Here is a 20,437-nt window from a genome sequence, read left to right as displayed (position 1 = left end):
GCCTGCCTGCTCCGTCTGCTCTTTGCAGCTTCTCCCTCTTCCCTCCCTTCCTCCGACATCATGTTTGCCAGTGTTGTGCCTCCCAGTGTAATCTTTCCTAGTCTTTTTGTACCTTTTCTAGGAGAATAGATCACATAATTTTTCCAAGCATTTCTTTTTTTTTTAAACAAAAGTTCACTAGAAGTTCAAACATAAATTCAAATCATAAATTGAATAAGAAGTTTACAACAGATAATGTTAACAGGCGAATCTGCCGGGAGCCAAACCCAGGAAATTACCTGCTGTTCTAAGAGAACCTCAGGAAATTACCTGCTGTTCTAAAAAGCCTAGTCAGTACAAGGTTAAGAAAGGACTTTCATAGGTCTCAGGTCCCAGGAACTTAAAGAACGTCTGGCATTTCCTGGGAGCTGGATAAGACAGTGGGATGGTCTTAGACAATGATGAATCAATAGTGGGATAGCCCTAAGCAATGACCCTTGCCTAAACTGCCCTCGGAATTAAAGTTTCAGAGCTTGATCAAAACCCCAGACTTGCTCTCCATTCTTGTGTCTCTTGTCCCTGCATTCCCCCTGCCCCTCCCCCCCCTTCCCTAGGGTCTCGTGGAATCCCCACGAGAGGGCAGAGAGGGGCACGTATCCATCAAGAGTAATTATCTGACTAAACATTCATCATCTGTCACTAGTTCTACAGGTTCATGGAGAGTTAAAGACCATAACTTTGGTGACTAAATTATAAGTGAATTTTGTATAGATAAACCCAGTCAATATTTTATCTTCTGTCCTTATACCTATTGTAAATCCTTAGTCCCCCACCCCCTTTTTATCACCTTTGGTTAATGGTTTTACAACCTCTTGGAATGTGCTCTAGCAGATACCTGCTTGCTATCTCAGAAGCAATTAACTCAGGACACTTTAAGACTGGCAGAGTTCTCATTGCAGTTTTGACATCAGAGAGGACTTAATAACAGTCCCGTTATAAAAGAGCTTAATAATTACTGATATAATTTTAGGAATTCTTATTGTTAAGAATTAAGAAATCATCTGTATATAGCATCACTACAAGACAGTACCTCTTCATTGTTCTGCAGACATATCTGCTCAAAAGGGTGGGCTAATACCTATTGATTGTTACATATATTAATAACAATGGGAAAAGCCTATTAATAGCAGGAATCTTTCCGAAAAAGAAATCTTCTTGGCTTTGCCTAGAGATGTAAACCTGTTCATTAATTTTGTCCGTCCATGGTGGAACCATCTCGGGAAGGTCAGCTGCTAGTTTTTAGCTTCTCCTTGATGGATCCTGTCATTGGAGATTGGCAGTCTCATGCATATACAGGAGACAGGAGCAGGGTTTGGAATGGAACACAGATGTTTGCTGGTATCCATCACTGAAAAAGCACTTGGGGAGAGGAACAGGCCAGGGGGTAGATGTTTGGGGTTTGATGCAATAGGGTTAGCTTGGTTGCGGAACACCCAGGATAAATACGCAGTAGACACATGGACAAGAAACTAATAGACAGAAGTAGATGTGGGTGTGTTGGAGATTTAGAGGTAATAATTGAATACACAGAGCACGAGGGATCATGGAAGGGAGAGCATGTGGGATGAGGGAGAGGGCTTTTTCATCAACCAAGGAACAGTGGCTTCCCAGGAGCAAGAAAAGCAGGAAGGTGGAGGGTCAGAAGGGTGAGGTTCCAGAGCACTCATGGGAAGACAGTTCTGTGAATGAGGGAGGGGGAAGCGGTCAGTGCTGTGGGCGTGTCAAGTAACAGAATGGGCAAGCATCCAATTTACCAACAGCATTGATGGGCAACTGTTGTGAGGCTGCTCAGTCACAGCTGGATGAGTGTCAATAGCCGGAGAGCACAGAACTGAAGGGAGTGGAATGACTGGTGGTACCCAGGTGACTGTGTGTGTGAAGGCAGACCCATAGGGTTATTGTTGGAAATACATGCTTTCTGTTTTTAATTATATATGTGTGTGTATCTGTGTACATGAGTGTGGGTACCCGAGGAGGCCACAAGAGGGCACTAGATCCCATAGAACAGCAGTTACAAGAGGTCGTGAACCACTTGTAACTCCTTAGTACTCAGTCTTAACACCTAAGCCACCCCCAACCCCACCCCTCGGACTGAGAAAGATGAGAGGCTTAGACATGCATGCCAGCTGGCTACTGTTGGGTGACCCCCTGCCTCTGCAGAGTTGACTTTCAGGTATGACTAATGCTCATGCTTCTGTGGACAGGCAGAGGTCTTGATTTTATTGTTTTCATTTATGATTAATTAAAATGGAGACCCTGTTCTTGGACACTTTATCCAGGGCAGCTGTTTGGCTACCATTTCTTGTCATGCTCCTTTTGGGAGTAATGAGCCAGCTGTGACATGATCTATTGGAGGAAACTGAGGCCCAGGATGGGGAGAGTCTGAGTTAGTATATTTTAGCATCTGCTGGCTTCCTACCTGCAGATATTCTTTGGGGAAGGGTTCCTTGTGACAGAACCATGATGTCATCTAGCAAGGGGCACAGTGAGGAACTATAGGCCTTTCAGGTGATCTAGTGGGAACGTATCTGCAAGGATGGTAAGATAGACAAGCAGAAGAAAATGGTGGCTAACTATTCCAGGAAAGAGAACAGAGAATGGCTCTCAAGCCAGGGATTATAAGATGGCGGTTGGCAGTAATCCCACTCAGAAGGCAGAGGATGGAGTCGCTGGAGCAGTCAGCTAGCAGTTCCAGTGAGCTCTAGATCCAACCGAGAGAGCCTGTCCCAAGAAATAATGTGGAGAGTGATTGAGGGAGACTTCCAATGTCAACCTTGGCTGTCTACATGTGTGCCCACTCATGCACACATCTGCATGTCCACATTGCCACACCCCCATACACGTATCTGCATATACACATGCACCACACATAAATACACATGAGAGAAGAGAAAATATTATTATTGAAGTGTTGGCAGATTGGTAACTTTAATGGGTGCAGGGTCACCCGGGATTTCAATGGGAGAGACAGAGCAGGGATCCCTTGTGAATGTGGGGATGTTGTGGAGATGAAATGGGGAAACTGAGGAATTTCCTTTTTGTGGTTCTTGTCATCCGTGAAGTGGGCGGTGAATCGTCTCCTGACAGAGCAGTTTGCTCTGAGGTAGGTGATGTAATAGTTGATAGTTTTGAGCTTCAGAGATGGCTCGGTCTGTAAAGTGTTGACCACACACGCATGAAGACCTGAGTCCAGATCACAGAATCCATGTAAAAAAAAACAAAAAACCCAGGTGTGGCAGTGTGTGTCTGCAACCCCAGTTCTGGGGACTTGGAGACAGCAGCTTTGTTGGCCAGCTCATCTAACTAAATTGACCGGTGCCAGGGTCTGTGAGAGACCCTGTCTCAAAGATTAAGGTGGAGATGGTTGGGGAAGAGACTCGATGTTGTCTTCTGGCTTTCTCAAGTGCACACTCTGTGCACCTGCACACGTACATGCATGCACACATAAATGCACACACAAAGGCAGGCACACACATGTGTATGTATATTCACACACCAAAACCAAACCACAAGGTTGGAATTTCCCCATATGCAGCCTGGGGTTAGTTGGTCAGAACATACAGACTTGAGCCAGCCTGAGAACCAACAATCTACCTGCTCACACGGAGATGGCATTACTGTGAACATGGACTGGAAGCTGGTGGTATGGTGAGGGGGGTTGGCTGATGTCGCTCCTTGTGTTTCACGGAGACATGCCCACTCACTTCTCAGGAGTACTCTCTGTCATCCTCTGATCCCTGCTCCTTTTCTGAAGGTCCAGCCCTGCGCTCTCAGTGTCTCATAAACAGCACAGCTCCCTCTGGAGGGGAGGAGGACCCATAGCAGCAGCTACAGATTCTGTTCCTGCCTCTATTGTTTTCCTGCTTTGTTTAAAATGAACTTTTCAAGGTTTTTTTTTTTTTTTAGACTTATTTATTTTATGTATGCGTACACCATGGCTGTCTTCAGACACATCAGAAGAGGGCATCGGATCCCAGTACAGATGGTTATGAACCAGCATGTGGTTGCTGGGAATTGAACACAGGACCTCTGGAAGAACAGTCAGTGCTCTTAACCACTGAGCCATCTCTCCAGCCCCTAAAATGAACTTTCAGTTTCAGAATAGTTTGGATTTAATAGAAAAACTGCAGACTTCACGCAGAATGTCTGTATATGGCTCACCCAGTTTCCCGTTAAGATCTTGCGTTAGTGTGATTGACACAGCGGGTGGACCAATACCCACACACTGTTAATGTCTTAGTTAGGTTTCTATAGCTGTGAAAAAAAAAAAAAAACCACCGTGACTAAAAGCAGTTTGTTAAAGAATTCAGCCAGCTTACGTATCCAGGTCACAGTCTACTGCAGGAAGCCAGGGTGTAATTCAAGGCAAGAACCTGACAGCAGGGACTGACCCACGCCACGGAGGAAAGCTGCCTGCTTCTTCCCCATGCCTCACTCAGCTTGCTTGCTTATACACACAGGACCACTTGTCCAGGGATAGCACCCACAGTGAGATGAGCCCTCACAAAGCAGTCACCAGTCAGGAAAATGCCCCACAGACTTGTCTACAGGCCAGTCTTACAGAGGCATTTTCTCAATTAAGAACCCCTCTTCCCAAGTGACTCTTAGTCTGTGTTAGATTGACATAAAACTAACAAGGACAGTTAGTAACTGAATCCCCTTCTTTATTTAGATCTCCTTGGATATTTCCCACTGTCATGTCCCCTGCCCCATATTTCCAAGGCAATGCTTTGCTATGTAGCCCTGGCTGTCCTGGAGCTTGCTATATAGACTAGGTTAGACTAGAACTTGCAGCAATCCTTCTGCCTCCGCTTCTTCAGTGCTGGCATAACATGTAGGTGCTACCGCATTTGGCCTTTAATGTCCTTTTCGGTTCCAGCTTCCCATTCACAATTCCATATTGCATGTCTGTGTCTCTGGCCTTCTGGTGACTGTGACATTTTCTCAGACTGTCTTTGTGTTTAATGGTCTTAATAGGTTTGCATACAGGATCTGGTGTATTGTAGGATGTCCCTTACTTGTGCCTTGGAATTAGATTGCAGATAGGAGCTCTTTGGAGCCACACAGAGCACAGGGCCCCTCATCATAGCTTCAGAGGGCAGGTGTTACAAACACAGCTTTGGTCCCCTGGCTCAGTATTGGTGGTCACTTTCTCCACCGAGAAGTTGAGCTCCATATTTCCCTCTCCCTTGTTATCCATGCTCTGGAGAGAGGTCTCCAGGCTCAGCCTTCAAGTCAGGAGTAGAGAGTCACTCTGCTGGTGGCTGTGGAGTTGTCACCTGCTCAGGTTCTTCAGTTTCTGTGTGTGGTTTGATCTTTTGTTTGTTTGGTTTGTTTGCTGTTTGCTTTTTTGAGGCTGGGTCCCATGTATTCCAGATTAGCTCCAGACCTGTTACACAGCTCAGGGGAGCTTGACCATCTGCTTCTGGCTCCCACATGCAGGGGTTATAGGTGTGGCCAGGACTTTTCTATTTGTCTTTTTTTTTTTTTCTGCTGGGAATTTTCTGTACACTTTCTCTGCTGTGCCTTTTATAACTGTGCATTGATATCATCTTGCCATTTTATAGACACAGAAAACTTGGTCCCCTTCACAAGAGTACCTCAGATTTTTGAGGGGCAAGTCTGGGAATTGGATTCTATATTTTTAGAGTAAGCTCTCTAAAGTATAGTGGTGACCTCCAAGTTATGTTGAGTACCACTTTTACTCTTTCTTTGGCCAGGGGAGGGCTCACTGCAGGGAGATAGGAATCTCTGTGGTGAGCCTGCCCTTAAGATAGAACCAACTCCTGCAATGTGTAAGTTGGGTTAGACTCAAACCAGTTTTGAGTATCTGGGTGTCTTTGCACTAAAAAGACTATGTATGTAGTATAAATACACACACTTGGCAAGTTGAATGGGTAGAGAGAAGAAAACAGAAAAATCTATAAAGCAAACTGCCCATTATACAGAATATATGGTTGAAGTCAGAAAATCCAGCATGGAGAGCCTGTGTCCTGTGTCTCGATTATAGGCTGGAGCTTTGATGATCTAAGAATCCTTCTCCATCCCCAGGCTTTTTCCAGAAGGGAGAACAGCAACTTTACCATGCAGACTGTTTTCCGTAGAAATTAAAGATGGACCTGCTAACACTTTGCAAACATGAACTATTCTCCTTAAAGTCAGGGCAAGTGGAGACTAGGGTAGCTAGTGTGTGTGTGCGCACACACACACACAGGAAATACCTGCTGCAAATTGTGACTGACATGCAGTGTAAAATTTTTAAAGAAAAAGAGCGAAACAAATCGCAATTCGTTTCACTGAGACCCAGTCTGAATCGGAGCGGTGCGTCAAGTGTTCAAGCAGAACACAAGCTAACTTCAGATCAAAGGTCGTCTTCTTCCCTCCTGGCTTCAGAGCTATTGAGCTATCATGGGCTCCTGACCCTCAGCTTCATCCTGAGCTCCTCACACAGAGAGGGTCAAGAGGTCGGTGAGTCCAAGCAACACCGTCACAAGCTGGAATCTGTTATGTGGCCCGGAGCGCCAGCCTGGTCTTGTTAGCGCTGGATCCCTCAGCGAGGTGCTGACCCATCTTTTCATAGCTGTGGCTGAGCTCAGTGGTAAGCTGTAGCCTGCTTCTTCAGAGTCAGAACTCCTGTCTATGTGGCTTGTTTATTTCTAACCTGGGCACGAGTATAAACCGGATCCTCTCTTTGGGAGGAACAAGGTGAGAAAAGGAAGACCTGTGTTTTAAAATGCAGGTCTTTGCCTGCTTAGGTATAATGGCTGTGCGTGCGTGCGTGCGTGCGTGCGTGCGTGCGTGCGTGCGTGTGTGTGCTTAGACTGGGAGTGGAGAGAATAGAAGGGAGAAGTACAACATTTTTTAATTGGCAACCAGTGGTGCCCCATATGAATTAAGATACTCTTGCTTTGATGGATTTCCCCACTGAGGCTCCCTCCATACATGGAAATGTTTCCCAGGATCCCTTGCAGCCTGGCACCTGTTTGCTCTGGTGACTCCTGCTGGGAATTTACTGTACCCTGTCTGTGGGGAAGTGAGGTCACTTCCCATGTGGCAGCATGGCCTGCCTCTGCCTCCCGAGAGGGAGACTGATGGTCCACAGTGAGGCTGAAGCAGCGTCTCCCACATTCCGCTCTCTCCTACATCCAGGAGAACTGTGTTGGAGACTTAAAGAGCTCACACACACAGGTGACAGCCAGCTCGGGCTGGTGATGAGCCATGTCTGTCTGTCTCTCTGCCACATAGAAGTGACCGCCTCTGTGGGTACATTCATAAATGTACAACTCTCTTTCAGGACATGCGACCATCACCAACTACTTACTGAATTATTTCCCTGGTCTGGACCTAGAAAGGAGGAACATATTTGGCTTTACAGCCCTCATGAAAGCGGCCATGCAGGGCAGAACGGAATGTGTGCGAGCCCTGATGCTGGCAGGTAAGCCTCCTGTCCTGATGCTAGCAGGTAAACCTCCTGTCCTGTGCAGTCTTTAGGTCTTAGACACGGCAAGGGGAGTCTTTTAAAGAATGCATCTTAATTAGACCCATGCCTCTCACAGAAGTGTAGAGTGAAAAATTATAGATACTGGGTATATAGAATCCTTTTTAGACATATAAAATATTCTTTAGGCTTTCTTTATAAGGACATGGAAAATTTTCTGAGAAACTGAGCCATGAAGCGAGTTAGGAATGTGGAAAGACCAGTCACCATTACTGGAACTGGCCTATCTGCAAAGAGAAAGGAAAGAATGCAAGTGAGCTAGGTGGAACCAAGCTGAGAACCAAGTTGAGAACCAAGCTGGGAACCGAAGTGACAGGGCAAGGCCACAGTGACAGGGCAGGACCACATTCTTGAGAAAGATAAGCATACAGAGAGCTTTCACCTGACCCTGACTCATGTAGGTTGGGTTCCTTTGGAATGTTCCACTATTTTTATGTTATACCACCCTAGCAACCCCCTCATTCCCCTCCCCATCCCTTGGTTTGTGGTTTTTCCCCTTAAAAACCCTTCTCAAACTGGCTGTCGGGGTCAATTCAGCTCCTTCGTGGGCATAAGAATTGACCGGCAGCTAGTTGTCACGCCCTAATAAACAACCTCGCAATTGCTCCAGTACATGGTGTCTCAAGTAGATTACTGGGTGGTCGAGACTTTTTGAGACTTGAGAGAGGGTCTCCCCTCTGCGGAGGTCTTCAGAAGCAGTGGCAGTAAGGAATAGATGTTGTTGTTGAGCTGTATGGTTGTCATCATTTGAATTTTGTTTAAAAGCCAAAGGCAAGCTAGGGTATATATAGCTCAGCCAGCAGAATGCTTTTCTAGCGCACACAGAGCCCCAAGGCTCAATGCTAGCACAACATAAACTGGGTGTGGTGATGTGTGCCTGTAATCTTGGCACACAGGATGCAGAGACATGAGGATAAAGGAGTTCCAAGCCATCCTCAGTTTCATAGCAAGTCTAAGGCCAGCCTGGGATACAGGAGATCTTGTCTGTGTTTGGGGAGTGGGAAAACCTAAAGTAAGTGACTTGAGGGCTGGCTAAGGATTGGTCACAGCAGACTCCCTGAAATCCCTGCTGCTCCCCGCTGGCATCTCCCTCACTCCTCTGTCTATTGGCTGTCTAGCTGCCTCTGTCAAGAGTGTATTCTGGCTGGGCGGTGGTGGCATACGCCTTTAATCCCAGCATTTAGGAGGCAGAAGCAGGCGGATTTCTGAGTTCGAGGCCAGCCTGGTCTACAGAGTGAGTTCCAGGGCAGCCAGGCTCAGTGAGCAGAGCTTCGCCCCACGTGCCCGAGATGGAAATTGGATTTCTAGAACCGACGTAAATGTTCAGTGGACACGGCAGCCCATGTGGAGTTCTACACTTGGAAGATGAGAACAGGAAGAGGTTCTCGGGAACAAGCTAGATACGTAGGCTTGCTGAATGTACTGAGGGGCTCCAGATCGGCTTTGGGCATCCATGTGCACAGCCACTTGGTGCATGTGTGTATACACCTGAACACATACACGCAACAAAGGAAGTGTTCATTGCCTCTGTCCTAAGGACAGAAGTGTTGAAGATGACAGGGATGCCCGGGACAGAGGCTGGGCTGGGCTGCTCCTGGCAGGGCCTCCATGGGGGATATCCTTAGGTTGAAGCTGGGTCAACAGGACTGTATGCCTACTCCATAGATCTCCACGAGGAGAAATCCTTTTCCGTTCTCACTTCTCTCTCCCTCCCCCTGAGGGTGGACATGCTATGACTTTGTAGCTGTTGATGAGTCCTACGTGAAAGTCCCTGTGACTAACCTCTTGTTCTCTTCCTGGCTTGAAACCGAAAGGATCATTGCTAGGGTAACCTGAGCTGTGTCTTCGGGAACGAGCTGAGAAAAGGAATGTAACCTGCACATAACACTGGGTTCAGAGTTAGCATCTAACACCTCAGAGGATGTAAGATATTTAATGTGGATCTTTTAAATGATCTTTGTCCTTGGCATGGGGTGTAGCCGATCCCGAGGAGCCGGTGCTTATAAACAGTATGCGTGTGCTGTCCTCTCAGTTCTGGAGCATGGGAAGCCCGGCATCAATGCATCAGCAGATTTGATGTCTGGTGAGGAATCAAACTTAAGTGTACCTTCACATAGCAGGGCAAGGAGTCTCCCCTAAGACTCTTTTAAAAGGTCAGTGATGCCATACGTGGGGCCTCAGCTTTCAGGACAGAGCGAGTCATCACAGTGGGTACAGAGCTCCAGCAGACAAGTTTGAGGATACCAAGGTCAGAGCACAGCCCCTCCCCACCCCCATCCTAGTTACCCAGGGGTGGCAACATTGTTCTAGACATTGTCCCTTCCATGAGTGACCTTTTTCTGTTCTATAGTCCCAGCTGGCTCCCACGTGCAGTTCTGTGTGTCCTCCTCCCCTCTGGTCTGTGTCAGTTGCTCTGTCTTTAGTTATTTGTGACTTGGCATTGTACAGCATCTTTCAACCTTGTCCTTGTGGTTAGTCTGGACTTGTGGGATTCACAGCCTTGGGTTTTCTTCCTTCCCGCTTTAATCTCCATGTCTTAGAGGATGGTATAAGAATAAAATATATATAATTAAAATAGACTCCTGGGACTGCCTAGACCCTAGCGTGGTAGAAGAGAACTGATTCCTGCAATTTGTCCTCTGACCTTCACACACAAGCTGTGACATGTATGCATATATGTGTGTGCACACCTTCAATAAATACATGCGTGTAAAGTGTATTTTGAAATTAGTCCCACTGATTGTGTGTGTCTTTAATTCAACTGAATTTAACTTTTAAAAGATATCAGTTTCAGCAGAGGTCAGGCCTTCCCATTCCATTTCAACGAGAAGTAATTGTTCCTAATTAAAACCAGTGATTGTCTGAAGCTCTGTGTTGGGTGAAAGCTTCCTCCGTTTTTTTACTAACTGACTTTTTTTTTTTCTTTTAGTAGTTCTAACTGAATGTAGATCCTTAATGATTTCTGTTCTTCAACCCAAAAGTTAGGGTGTCAATCACATCAGGTGCACCTTCCACGGTTAATTAGTTTGAATTATCAACTCTTTTTTTTTGTCAGGGGGAAAAGAATGCTCCTGCCATTTCTTCTTAGGTCTCCTAGGATTTCAGGCACCATGTAGAACCTGTAAAGTTTTTGAGAAACGCCGACCACGGCCCTGAGAATGATTCGACAGCTTGGGCCTGGTGCTAACTTTGCTGCTACGCCTTCTGCCCCTGCCTGTCTGTAATTTGTTTACGAATTTTACAGATCTGTGAACTCACTTCTCTGTTGATCCCCACAACCACTGTGAGCGTCTCCACTCTGCTGAAGTCTAGAATAATCCACAGGAGTGCAGGTCCTTGCCTGCTGGGTTCCTTAGAGTGCAGCAGAAACAACCCCTGCCAGGAGGGCAGCTTCCTGTGCGGCTGGCACATACCTCTCTGGGCTGATGACAATGTCATCATCCCAGGAAGTTGCAGGTGGGATTTTGTTCACGTGAGGCCAAGGTACCCACCTTGGAGGAAGCTGTCAGTACAAGCTGGTTATGACCAGCTTTCAGTATTGATCCATTTACGTGATCAGGAGTTCTTTGTGACTGAATGAAAAGTAACATATATTTTTCTTTCTAAAAATTATCTCTGTGGTGAGATATTTGTGCTAATAAGCACATACCTTCTTGTCTCTGTGACACATGGGGTTCGCTCAGTCCTTATGGACCCTCCCTACTAATATTGGGTGTTAGCATCATCTGTGGGTTTTACTTACCAGATGACTGGAGCACCCTCCAGTTGGGACACCCCAAAATGCCTGCAGATACTGCCAAATGACCCCTATGTATGTGGTTGATTCCCATCAAAGGCCACAGGTACAACTAATTAAAGTGGGATAGGATTTTAAAGAGTAAGAAAAGACCTGTCTATCCTCAGACACAATCTTCCTTCCCGGCCTGTTCTGCTCCAGACTATACTGGCATGGTAGCTCCTTTAGGGTGCATTTGAGCTCCCCAAGAAACCTTGACTGGAGCACTTAACCACTAGAATATTCTTGCTTATACCTGTCTTGTTCGCTTCTAATTCTTCTCAGGAAACTGAAGTATATTTTCCTTTTTGTGTAGATGTGTATATTTGATAAGAAACCAGTGTGAGAGTTGATGGCCTCCCCAGATTTGTCAGGCAGCAGTATGGATGCCTGTTGACATATTTTAAACGTTTGCATCACTGTTTTGATCCTAGTTTCCATTTGAATATACTAGTATTAAAGCAACTGGAGGTATTCATAGGTGCCAGTTGCCTATGCTTTTCTTTAAATTGGCTCCTCAGCACAGAGTGTGTTTATGTCTGATGAGGGACAGTGAGTCAGTAGCAGACTGAAGAATGATCATCCTATAATTGTTATAAAAGCAAAAGGTACATACGATGCTACATAGTAACAGTAAAACACACGCATCTCATTCTGGTTATTGTTTTGTTGTTAGAATTCAGTATGCTTCAGTTCCTGGGTGCTTTTAACACCAGATTTTTGTTCCTGACTTGCAATTTTATTACATTCAGTTGGAACCACTTCACCTAGAAATGACGAATGATTGAATTGGCTGACCATCTAAACCCTTTGGATTTTTCCAGAGTCTATAACACACAGGCACACGTCAGCCCTTATCTGCATTGTCAGATAGAATAAAATAACGTTGGAATTATCGGAACGCCGAATGTAATGACAAATGCGGCCTATTCTGCAAGCCAGCCTTGCGGCTGTTTGGATTAGGTTTCCTGATAATGTCAGCCATCCTGATAAGAATCGAAAAGGACACGTAGCACCTTGTCAACCCAGTGGAATATTAATGCATCGAAGTGACAGGTCTGTTTCTGTAAGTGGCTCCGAGGAGCCGTGTCAATGATGTGATTTTATTTTTCCCCCATGGAGTTTGCCAGGTTCCAGACTTGCTCAACAGAGCTGACTTTATTCCTGAAGTGTGATGTAATTACTGCAGCCTCTGGGAGGAAGAGCACAAAGCTGAGGCCTAGCACCCATCCTCCTGTGGTTCTGGGAACAAAATGGCTCCAGAGGGAGACAAGGAGCAGACACTGTTCCTTGTCTGTTTGCTATCATCTCAGACGAGCGCTTGTGGCATGCTTCTCAAAAGCCAGGTGACTTGTGTCAACACATAGCTGCTTTCGGTTTAGACGGAGGACAGGAATTTCCCATCCCAGTTATGAGCCAGAAGGATGCCTACAAGCAGGAACTCTGCACTGAAAGGACTCAGTGTAGTGTTTGTAGAATGTGACCTTAGCAAGAGGCAGAGAGGGAGGGAGGTGACAGGGACTGTATTGTGAGCCACTGGGCTATAGCCCAGCCTCTGTGAGACTTAGACACTCCAGGGATGCCAGCTGGGTCTTCATGCCTCCTACAGGAGGGCGGTCCTGAGACTGAGTGGGCTACCTGTTCTCTCTAGCGTTTGTTTGTAGAGCTTTCTGTTTCAAGTAACAAAAATCCCGTCCTGGGGATGATTTAGAAAAAGGTAGATGTCTGGGCTGGAGAGATAGGTCAGTTCAACTCCCAGCAACCACATGGTGGCTCACAACCATCTGTAATGGTGTTCAATGCCCTCTTCTGGTGTGTCTGAAGACAGCTACAGTGTACTCATATAAGATAGATAGATAGATAGATAGATAGATAGATAGATAGATAGATAGATAGACAGATAGATAGATAATTTCTCATGTGCCATTAGAAGCCGTGAAATCAGCAGATACCACCCAGATCTGACCTTGGTTCCATGACATCCTAGACCCTGCTTCCTTTCCACCAGTTCTCTTCTTCTCTGCTTTTCTCTCTCTCTCTTTCTCTCTTTTCCCCCCTGCCCCCTCCCCCTCCTCCTCCCTTGTTTCTCTCTGTGTGTGTATGTCTGTGTGTGTGTGTGTTCATGGACTTGTGCATATGGGGGTGTGAGTGTGCATGCAAGTGAACACGCATATGTGTGGCAGCCCGAGGGGTTGATGTTGGGTGTCTTCTATTGCTTTCCACGTTGTTTTCTGAGACAGAGTGTTGTGGATAGCCCTGACCTTGTATTTTGATGCTAATTCCCCTTTCTTGGGAAGGGCTGCAGAGGAGGAGTGAATCAGTACCCAGGTGACTTCTAGTGAACCTTCTGCCCACCTTAATTTGTAAAATAAAGACTAGAGCCAGTGATTGGGCAGAGAAGGGGAGGTGGAGAAATAAATGGTGGGGGCGAGAGGGAGGGGGAGAGGGAGGGGGGAGGGGGAGAGGGAGGGGGGAGACACACACACACACATACACACACAAGATGATGACTGGGGAGGAAGAAGGAAGTCGACAGAGAAGCAGGAGGTGGAAGGACAAGCTCATAGCTTGGAAAACCCACAAGTTATAAGGGTCTCATAGCTGGGGAATAGAGTAGTGTAGTGGTGAATCTGCCCAATCAAGGCGTGCAGCTTATATTCATAATTAGTGAGTTGTGCTTTCTTTGACCGGTCATATTTGGGTTGGAGAATTACCGCAACAACAGGGCTTCATGCTGAACCTGGGGCGTTCTGATACAGCTAAAATGTCTGACCAGCGAACTCCAGGACCTCTTGTCTCTGCCTCCTCAGCACTGGGATTACAGATGCACTCTGTCATGCCCAGTGCCTGGTTTCTACACGGGCTGGGAGTCCAAACTCAGGTCCTACAGATCATGTGCACCATCTCCTCAGCCCAGATTGACACCTATTGATTCTGTGGCAGACATCTGAGCCTAGGACGTGTGTTTCAAGTAGGAATCAACAGCAGCAGGAGGCAAACAACTCATAAGGGTTCACTAACCAGGACTGGCTCCCTGGCCACAGGAGGCTGGCTGGCTGGCTGGGGACCCAGTGATTCTAAGATGGAACATGTTATCTCCTACTGGTATTTCACATGGCCAAGAGTTTGGCTGTCACAACAAGTGGGTTACTACTGGCGTCTTTTACAGACCAGGTATGTTCTTAAAATTTCCACAGTGCACAGGCTAGCCTCATTCATAATTAAGGATTAACTGGCCAAAGATTCCAGTACTTTCAACCTTGAACAACCCTAGGTTAACCAATCATGATGTATTGTGTAGAGCTGAGAATAATATTGCACTGAGTGTAGTAGAACATTCTGCACAGGCAGCTTTCAACACACGGCATGGCAACAGTGACAGCCCAAGTCCCATGTCTCCGGTTTTGTTCAGTGGGTGAAATGGTGCTGGCTGGAATGAGGATGCTGGCTAGCCACAGGAAGCAGCACTTCTGAGTTACTCTCGGTGTTACTCCTTGAAAGGTATTTGTAGAAATTGTGAATCATCTTCCAGCATGGTAAAGCACTTGCTTGGCGTGTATAGGGTCCCGGGTTCAAACCCCAGCACTGTAACATGTTCTGCCAGCCTCATGTCTCAGATTCTATGTCTGTGGGTTTAGCTAGCTCTGACAGAACACACACACACACACACACTCTTTTTTTTGTTGCCTTTTCCTAAACACAGTGTAACAATGATAGATAGCATTTGTATCGAGTTAGGATTATGGGTAATCAGGAGATGTTTCAGTGTATCAGTAAATAAGGAATGGTTCTCAACCTTCCTAATGCTGTGACACTTTTATATAGTTCCTCATGTTTTGGTGATGTTCCCCCCGACTCCCAAAACCATGTAAGTATTTCGATGCTACTTCATAGCTGTCACTTTTGTTACTATTCTGAATTGTAGTGTAAATATCTGATCAGCAGAACATTTGATATGCGGTGGGGTTTTGACCCACAGGTTGAGAACCACTGGTCTGTAGGGGGGTGATCTGCATGGGTGCTCTGCAAACGTACTGTTTTATATGTGGGACCCCGAGCCACCTCAGAATTTGATGTCCAGTGAGGATCCTGGGCCCGATCCATTGTGCAGGCGGGGGGCAGCTGTACTCTCTCACAGTTCAGTTGCTATTATCCTTCACAGCAGTTACTTGAGAAAGTGGGTCACTAACTTGAGCATGTGACTGAGGGTCCAGGGCTGCTGCCGTAGAAATGGCTTGTCCTCTTGATTTGTAGCATGTGTTTTCTGATCACGTTAAAAGGTTGGAGGCAGACTGCTAAGCTCTGGACAACCATCCCTTTCATTTTTCATTAGCATTTGAAAAATGTCTCTCTCGTGCAAGTGTTCATTACGGTTTTAATTTCTCAGTTTGTTCCCTTTTAACGTGACATGCAATTAATTAAGGTTTAATGTGTCATCTATTTTTGCAGTGGCGTTTTTACTGCCCCCTTTTCATTTTTTGCTAGTTTATAAATTGTGCTCTGGCTAATGAGTTCCTCCTGCATTCCAGTTCCAAATAATTGCCACTTTTCTAAGACAACTATTCTTTAATGTGTCACAGGACTAAGGCCGTTAGCAGGTAAGTTTAAGCGAGGTGGTCTTCCCAGCCATGAGGCTGCTGTGGACCTGCATGGCAGGAATGTAGGCTGACCCCAGAAAGGCTGAGCAGTCAGCAGAGTCAGACAGATCGGTCCGTGGATATGAGCGTGGATGCGGCGTGGATGGGGCTGCTGCTGCTGCCTGGGTCCCCCGGGAGCTCACAGGCTAATTGCCCCAGTTCTCCTGCAAGCTTTGCCAGTAGAGAATAATGGGACTTGAACTCCTTCATGATTTGTAACTATGTTGCAGTGAGACTGGACAAAGATGAACTGAACAGTGATTCTGTATCCGTTTCTAAAGGCAGAAGTAGAAATGTATTGCGCATCTCAGCTGAGTTGGAGTTTAAGGCTGCAGTGTGTTTTTCAGAAGGGGCCTTGGTAGAGAGATTTCTCAGGAAGTGACTGTCTAAGGAAGATACGAACGTCTTTAAAGGAACAAACAGCCCACAAAGCGTATAAATAAAGTGATTCATTTTAGTTGTCTTAGGCAGTTATAGGGATTCAGAAGTTTTAAATTCATAGAGGGTGAGTAGGCAGGAGCCACTGCTCCAGGAAACTAGTCATTGCTCTTTTTTTTTTTTTTTTGGTGTTTCGAGATAGGGTTTCTCTGTGTAGCCCTGGCTGTCCTGGAACTCACTTTGTAGACCAGGCTGACCTCAAACTCAGAAATCCGCCTGCCTCTGCCTCCCAAGTGCTGGGATTAAAGGCGTGCGCCACCACCGCCCGGCTTAGTCATTGCTCTTACAGCCTGCACCTGATTGGATGGGGCTCACCACGTTTGGAAAGTGACCCTTTTGACTTAGAGTCAAATCTCTTTAGGCTTGTGCTTAGCTTTGTGTTTGATCAAACCACTGAGTGCTATGGCCTAGCCAAGTGAATACAAACTTAGCCAGCATAATGGTGTTGCTTAGGCAGAAAGCGGATGGATCTGAGTATAGACTCAAGGCAGGGGGCTTGGCTTCCAGCAGTGGTTTTGCAGCTTTGGGTAGCTGCCTCAGCTGCCGGGACACTATTTCATCCAGAGCCTTTGTTAAATATATACTTCTCACATGCAGGGTAAGATGTTCTGAGAAAACAACATTAGGCAGTATGTTGCACCTCCATTCTGGCCTGCCCACTGGCTGGTGGAGGCAGCTGTCTACTCCACACAAGAAGCAAGACATTACCATGTCAATAGAACAAGACCTACCATAGCTATGTACAGAGATGAGATGCCACCAGGCTTTGCCAGTTACTGTCAGGACAGCCCTCATGGCTAGAAAGTTCTTCTCTCATTGTTCAGGTGATGGTGGAGCCTGTTAAAAATTATTTTTAAAATCACATTCATTTGTATATGTGTGTTTGTGTACATGTGTATTTGTATGTGTGGGTGCATGTGAGTATGTGTAAATGTGTGTATGTGGTAAGGTAGCACACATGAAGGAGTCATGATCATGCTTGGGTTCCTGGTATCAAATCCAGGTTATCATGCCTAGTGGTAAGTACTAAGCCGTTTCACCAGTTTCCTGGAGACTTCTTTAAAATAAACAAGCAAACAAACAAACAAACCTGTTTGCTCACTTTGGCTCTTTGAGACCAAGTGTTGCCATGTGCAGCCTCAGCTGTCTGGAACTCAGTCTTTAGCTCAGCTTAGCTTCACACTTGAGACTTTATCACCTCTCTGTCCCAGTGCCCGGGTTTATAGGCATGAGACACCTTGCCTGGCTTTGTTGCAGGTTTTTATCTAGGAATGATGAACCACCCAAGAGGTGTTTGCAAGGCTGTGGGTGGTACCTTGTGAGCATGGGAACTCTGACTGGGCTGGGCCAGGTTCCCTGTAAGTACTATCCCGAATTCTGCCACTATTCTCTGCCTGTGAAAGAAGGAGCATCCTAGCTGCCCAACCCATTGCTACATGTGTGCTTTTCTTTTTCAGGGGCAGACGTTCAAGCAAGGGATCCCCGACGTGGGCTGTCACCACAGGAGTGGGCTGCATACACAGGCCGAGCAGAGGCTGTTCATGTCATGCAGAGGCTGATGGAGAGACCCTGTCCAGAGCAGTTTGGGGACAAGTACAAGCTGGAATTGCCACTTACCGCTGAGGCAGTCTTGAAGAAGTCAGGTTCCAAAAACTGCTTGCAGAGATTCGCTGCGTTCCTGCGGTCCACTCTGACCTCCCGCTCCGGCCAGAGCCTGGAGGATGGAGGCGTCCTTGACCACATGGTCAAGATGACCACAAGCCTCTACAGCCCGGTTGTTGCTGTAGTCTGTCAGACCGTGTGCCCGGAGAACCCTCCCTGTGTGGGGAAACGACGTTTGGCGGTGCAGGAAATCCTAGCAGCTAGGGGCAACCTGGATGCCCAAGCGCAGGACAGCAACAAGGTAGAGGGCTCTGAGTTACAATCCCAGAATCTGGAGACTCCCAGAGCTAGCTCCGGATCTCCCCAGCCGCCCAGGAGCTCAGGGTCCACCCCTGCTCCTGTCACTCGGAAGGCCAGCCTCCTGCCTTTGCAGTTGCTGCGGAGGAGCAGCGTGCGGCCGGGCGTGGTGGTCCCCAGAGTGCGCATCAGCAAGGCACCTGCGCCCACCTTCCAGCCAGAGCGCGCACCGTCCAAAGCCAATGCCAAGGACAATATTTACTTGCAGATCCCCAAGTGGCGGTACAAGGAGGCCAAGGAGGAGAAGAGGAAGGCGGAGGAGGCGGAGAAGAAGCGCCAGGCAGAGGCACAGAAAGAGAAGCGGGCGCCACGCTGGAGGAAAAGGACGTGAAGGGGCTATGACTCTCATGGCGCCTGTGCCTGGTGTGGGGATGCAGTGCGGGGATGCTGCTTGGGAGGCTGTGGACGCAGCTCCACAGAGAGGGGGATGCTCCTGTCTGCCATGGGGTGCATGCTGCATCACACAGCCTCCCGGCCATTCACCTTTCCTAGATCCACAAAGGACGGTCCATATCGCTCCCAAGACAGAATTGGGAAAAAGTACAGGTGGTTTTGTTTAAAACCAGTTCCCTGATCATTCTATACACTAAGAGGTCAGTTTACCTAAAAGTCACCCTTAAAGAACCCCAATTAAAAATTAAAGGAACCAAGCTTATCAAATGGCATTTTTGCATAGTTTTGTATCTTGTTACTTATGAAAAATTGCAGCATTTTGCAAATGACAGGCTCTTTATAATTAAGTCAGTTTTAATACTTGTATTTGAAGACCCTCTGTTTAGAATGCTGTCTCTAGCAATAAATACTTGTAATGACTGTGTGAATTACACAGAAGGGATGGATCCTCCCCTTGCCATTTGGTTTTGGCCTCTGCCTTCTCGTGTCCTATGGACACACCCGCGCACTGGCTTTTCCTATTAACTTGAGTGATGCCAAACGCCTGTTTTTACTTGAGAAAGGCACTGACTTCTATCCAAAGTAATCAAGTGAGATGAAGTCTTACTCGCTTTCGTTCTTTGAAATTCTCTTGTTCCCTTCCCCTCCCACTGTCAATCATTTCATAAAAACCAATTTTGGCACATTGCAGAAATATTATGTTACTAGGGCCAAACTCATTTTAAGCAAGGGGCTTGGACTGACCCATCTTCTAGGAGATTTTGAGGAAGATGAGCATTTAATGGAGGCAGGTTTTAATAAATGAGTAGTAGAAACAAAGTCATATGTGCTTACAAACAGCACACGTGGACCCTTAGAAACGTCAAAGATGCAGAGGTAGGAAAGTCAGAATGCAGGCATCTGTTGAAGGGCAGACAGGTGAGTTTCAAAACAGCTGCTACACACTGGATACTAGACAGGATAGTTTGGGGAAGGTTTTCCTGGAGTGGGCTATACTCTGACGGTTGCATCTCCTCCAGATTCAAGTCCAGAGAATCCCTTGTGTCTTTTTCTGCTGATGGTTTCCCTTTGATGACTGGCCCCGGTGTTTGGTTCATCCCCACGCCAACTTTATAGAACTTCCAGTATGTGGGGACTTTGGTGGGGCAGAGATGGGGTTTATCCTGGGTGCCAACACATCAGTGAGAGTTTCCTTTCTATACGTCTGTCTCTAAAGCGCTGAGAAATCCCAGCTGGGTCTTAGAGTATCTGTAACACATGCACTTTATTTGAATATTTAATGTAAAAATTGGAAGCTATAGAGTCAGACTATAGAGTCACTCTGCTTTGGAAGCCCTTTGCTGAGGTTTGGCTTACACGGGGGATGGGATGAGGAGCAAGCTGGCTTAAGTTTATTTTTTCATTATTGGTACCATTAAGTATTGAATAATATTATCTCACACCAGCTTTCCCCAAAACCCCACAAAACAGGACCTTAGGCTGCACCCAGGGGGATTTGGCACTGGTACCACCATTCAGTTTGTTTGTTTGTTTGTTTTTTAAATCACATTTTAGTAAGTTTTTCTTTAACCCTAGAAAAATACCAAGGTGAATGCTGGGGTCTTAGATCTTCCTCTAAAACTACTGAGATCAATTGTCTGGGTTTACCCTTGGGATCTAGGACTTTGGTTTAACTACATCTCCTTGGGGGTCTATAAG

The 20,437-nt window shown here is 46.5% G+C and overlaps 1 protein-coding gene across 2 annotated transcripts in view; it reads left to right on the top strand.

Moving 5' to 3' along the window:
* The window catches only part of Ankrd33b (ankyrin repeat domain 33B), a 77,146-nt gene extending 58,145 nt beyond the window's left edge, over positions 1-19,001 (top strand). For both annotated transcript variants that reach the window (XM_028767628.1, XM_028767629.1), the window contains exons 3-4: positions 7,334-7,474; positions 17,845-19,001. In XM_028767628.1, the coding sequence (XP_028623461.1) occupies positions 7,334-7,474; positions 17,845-18,677 (974 nt within the window). In that variant the 3' untranslated portion in view covers positions 18,678-19,001. The remainder of the gene's footprint in view (positions 1-7,333; positions 7,475-17,844) is intronic.
* Positions 19,002-20,437: the final 1,436 nt, after the last annotated feature.

The sequence above is a fragment of the Grammomys surdaster genome, unplaced genomic scaffold (assembly GCF_004785775.1).
Source record: "Grammomys surdaster isolate TR1022 unplaced genomic scaffold, NIH_TR_1.0 174, whole genome shotgun sequence".
In the NCBI taxonomy this organism is placed as follows: Eukaryota; Metazoa; Chordata; class Mammalia; order Rodentia; family Muridae; genus Grammomys; species Grammomys surdaster.
This window is presented reverse-complemented; position numbering and strand designations above follow the sequence as displayed.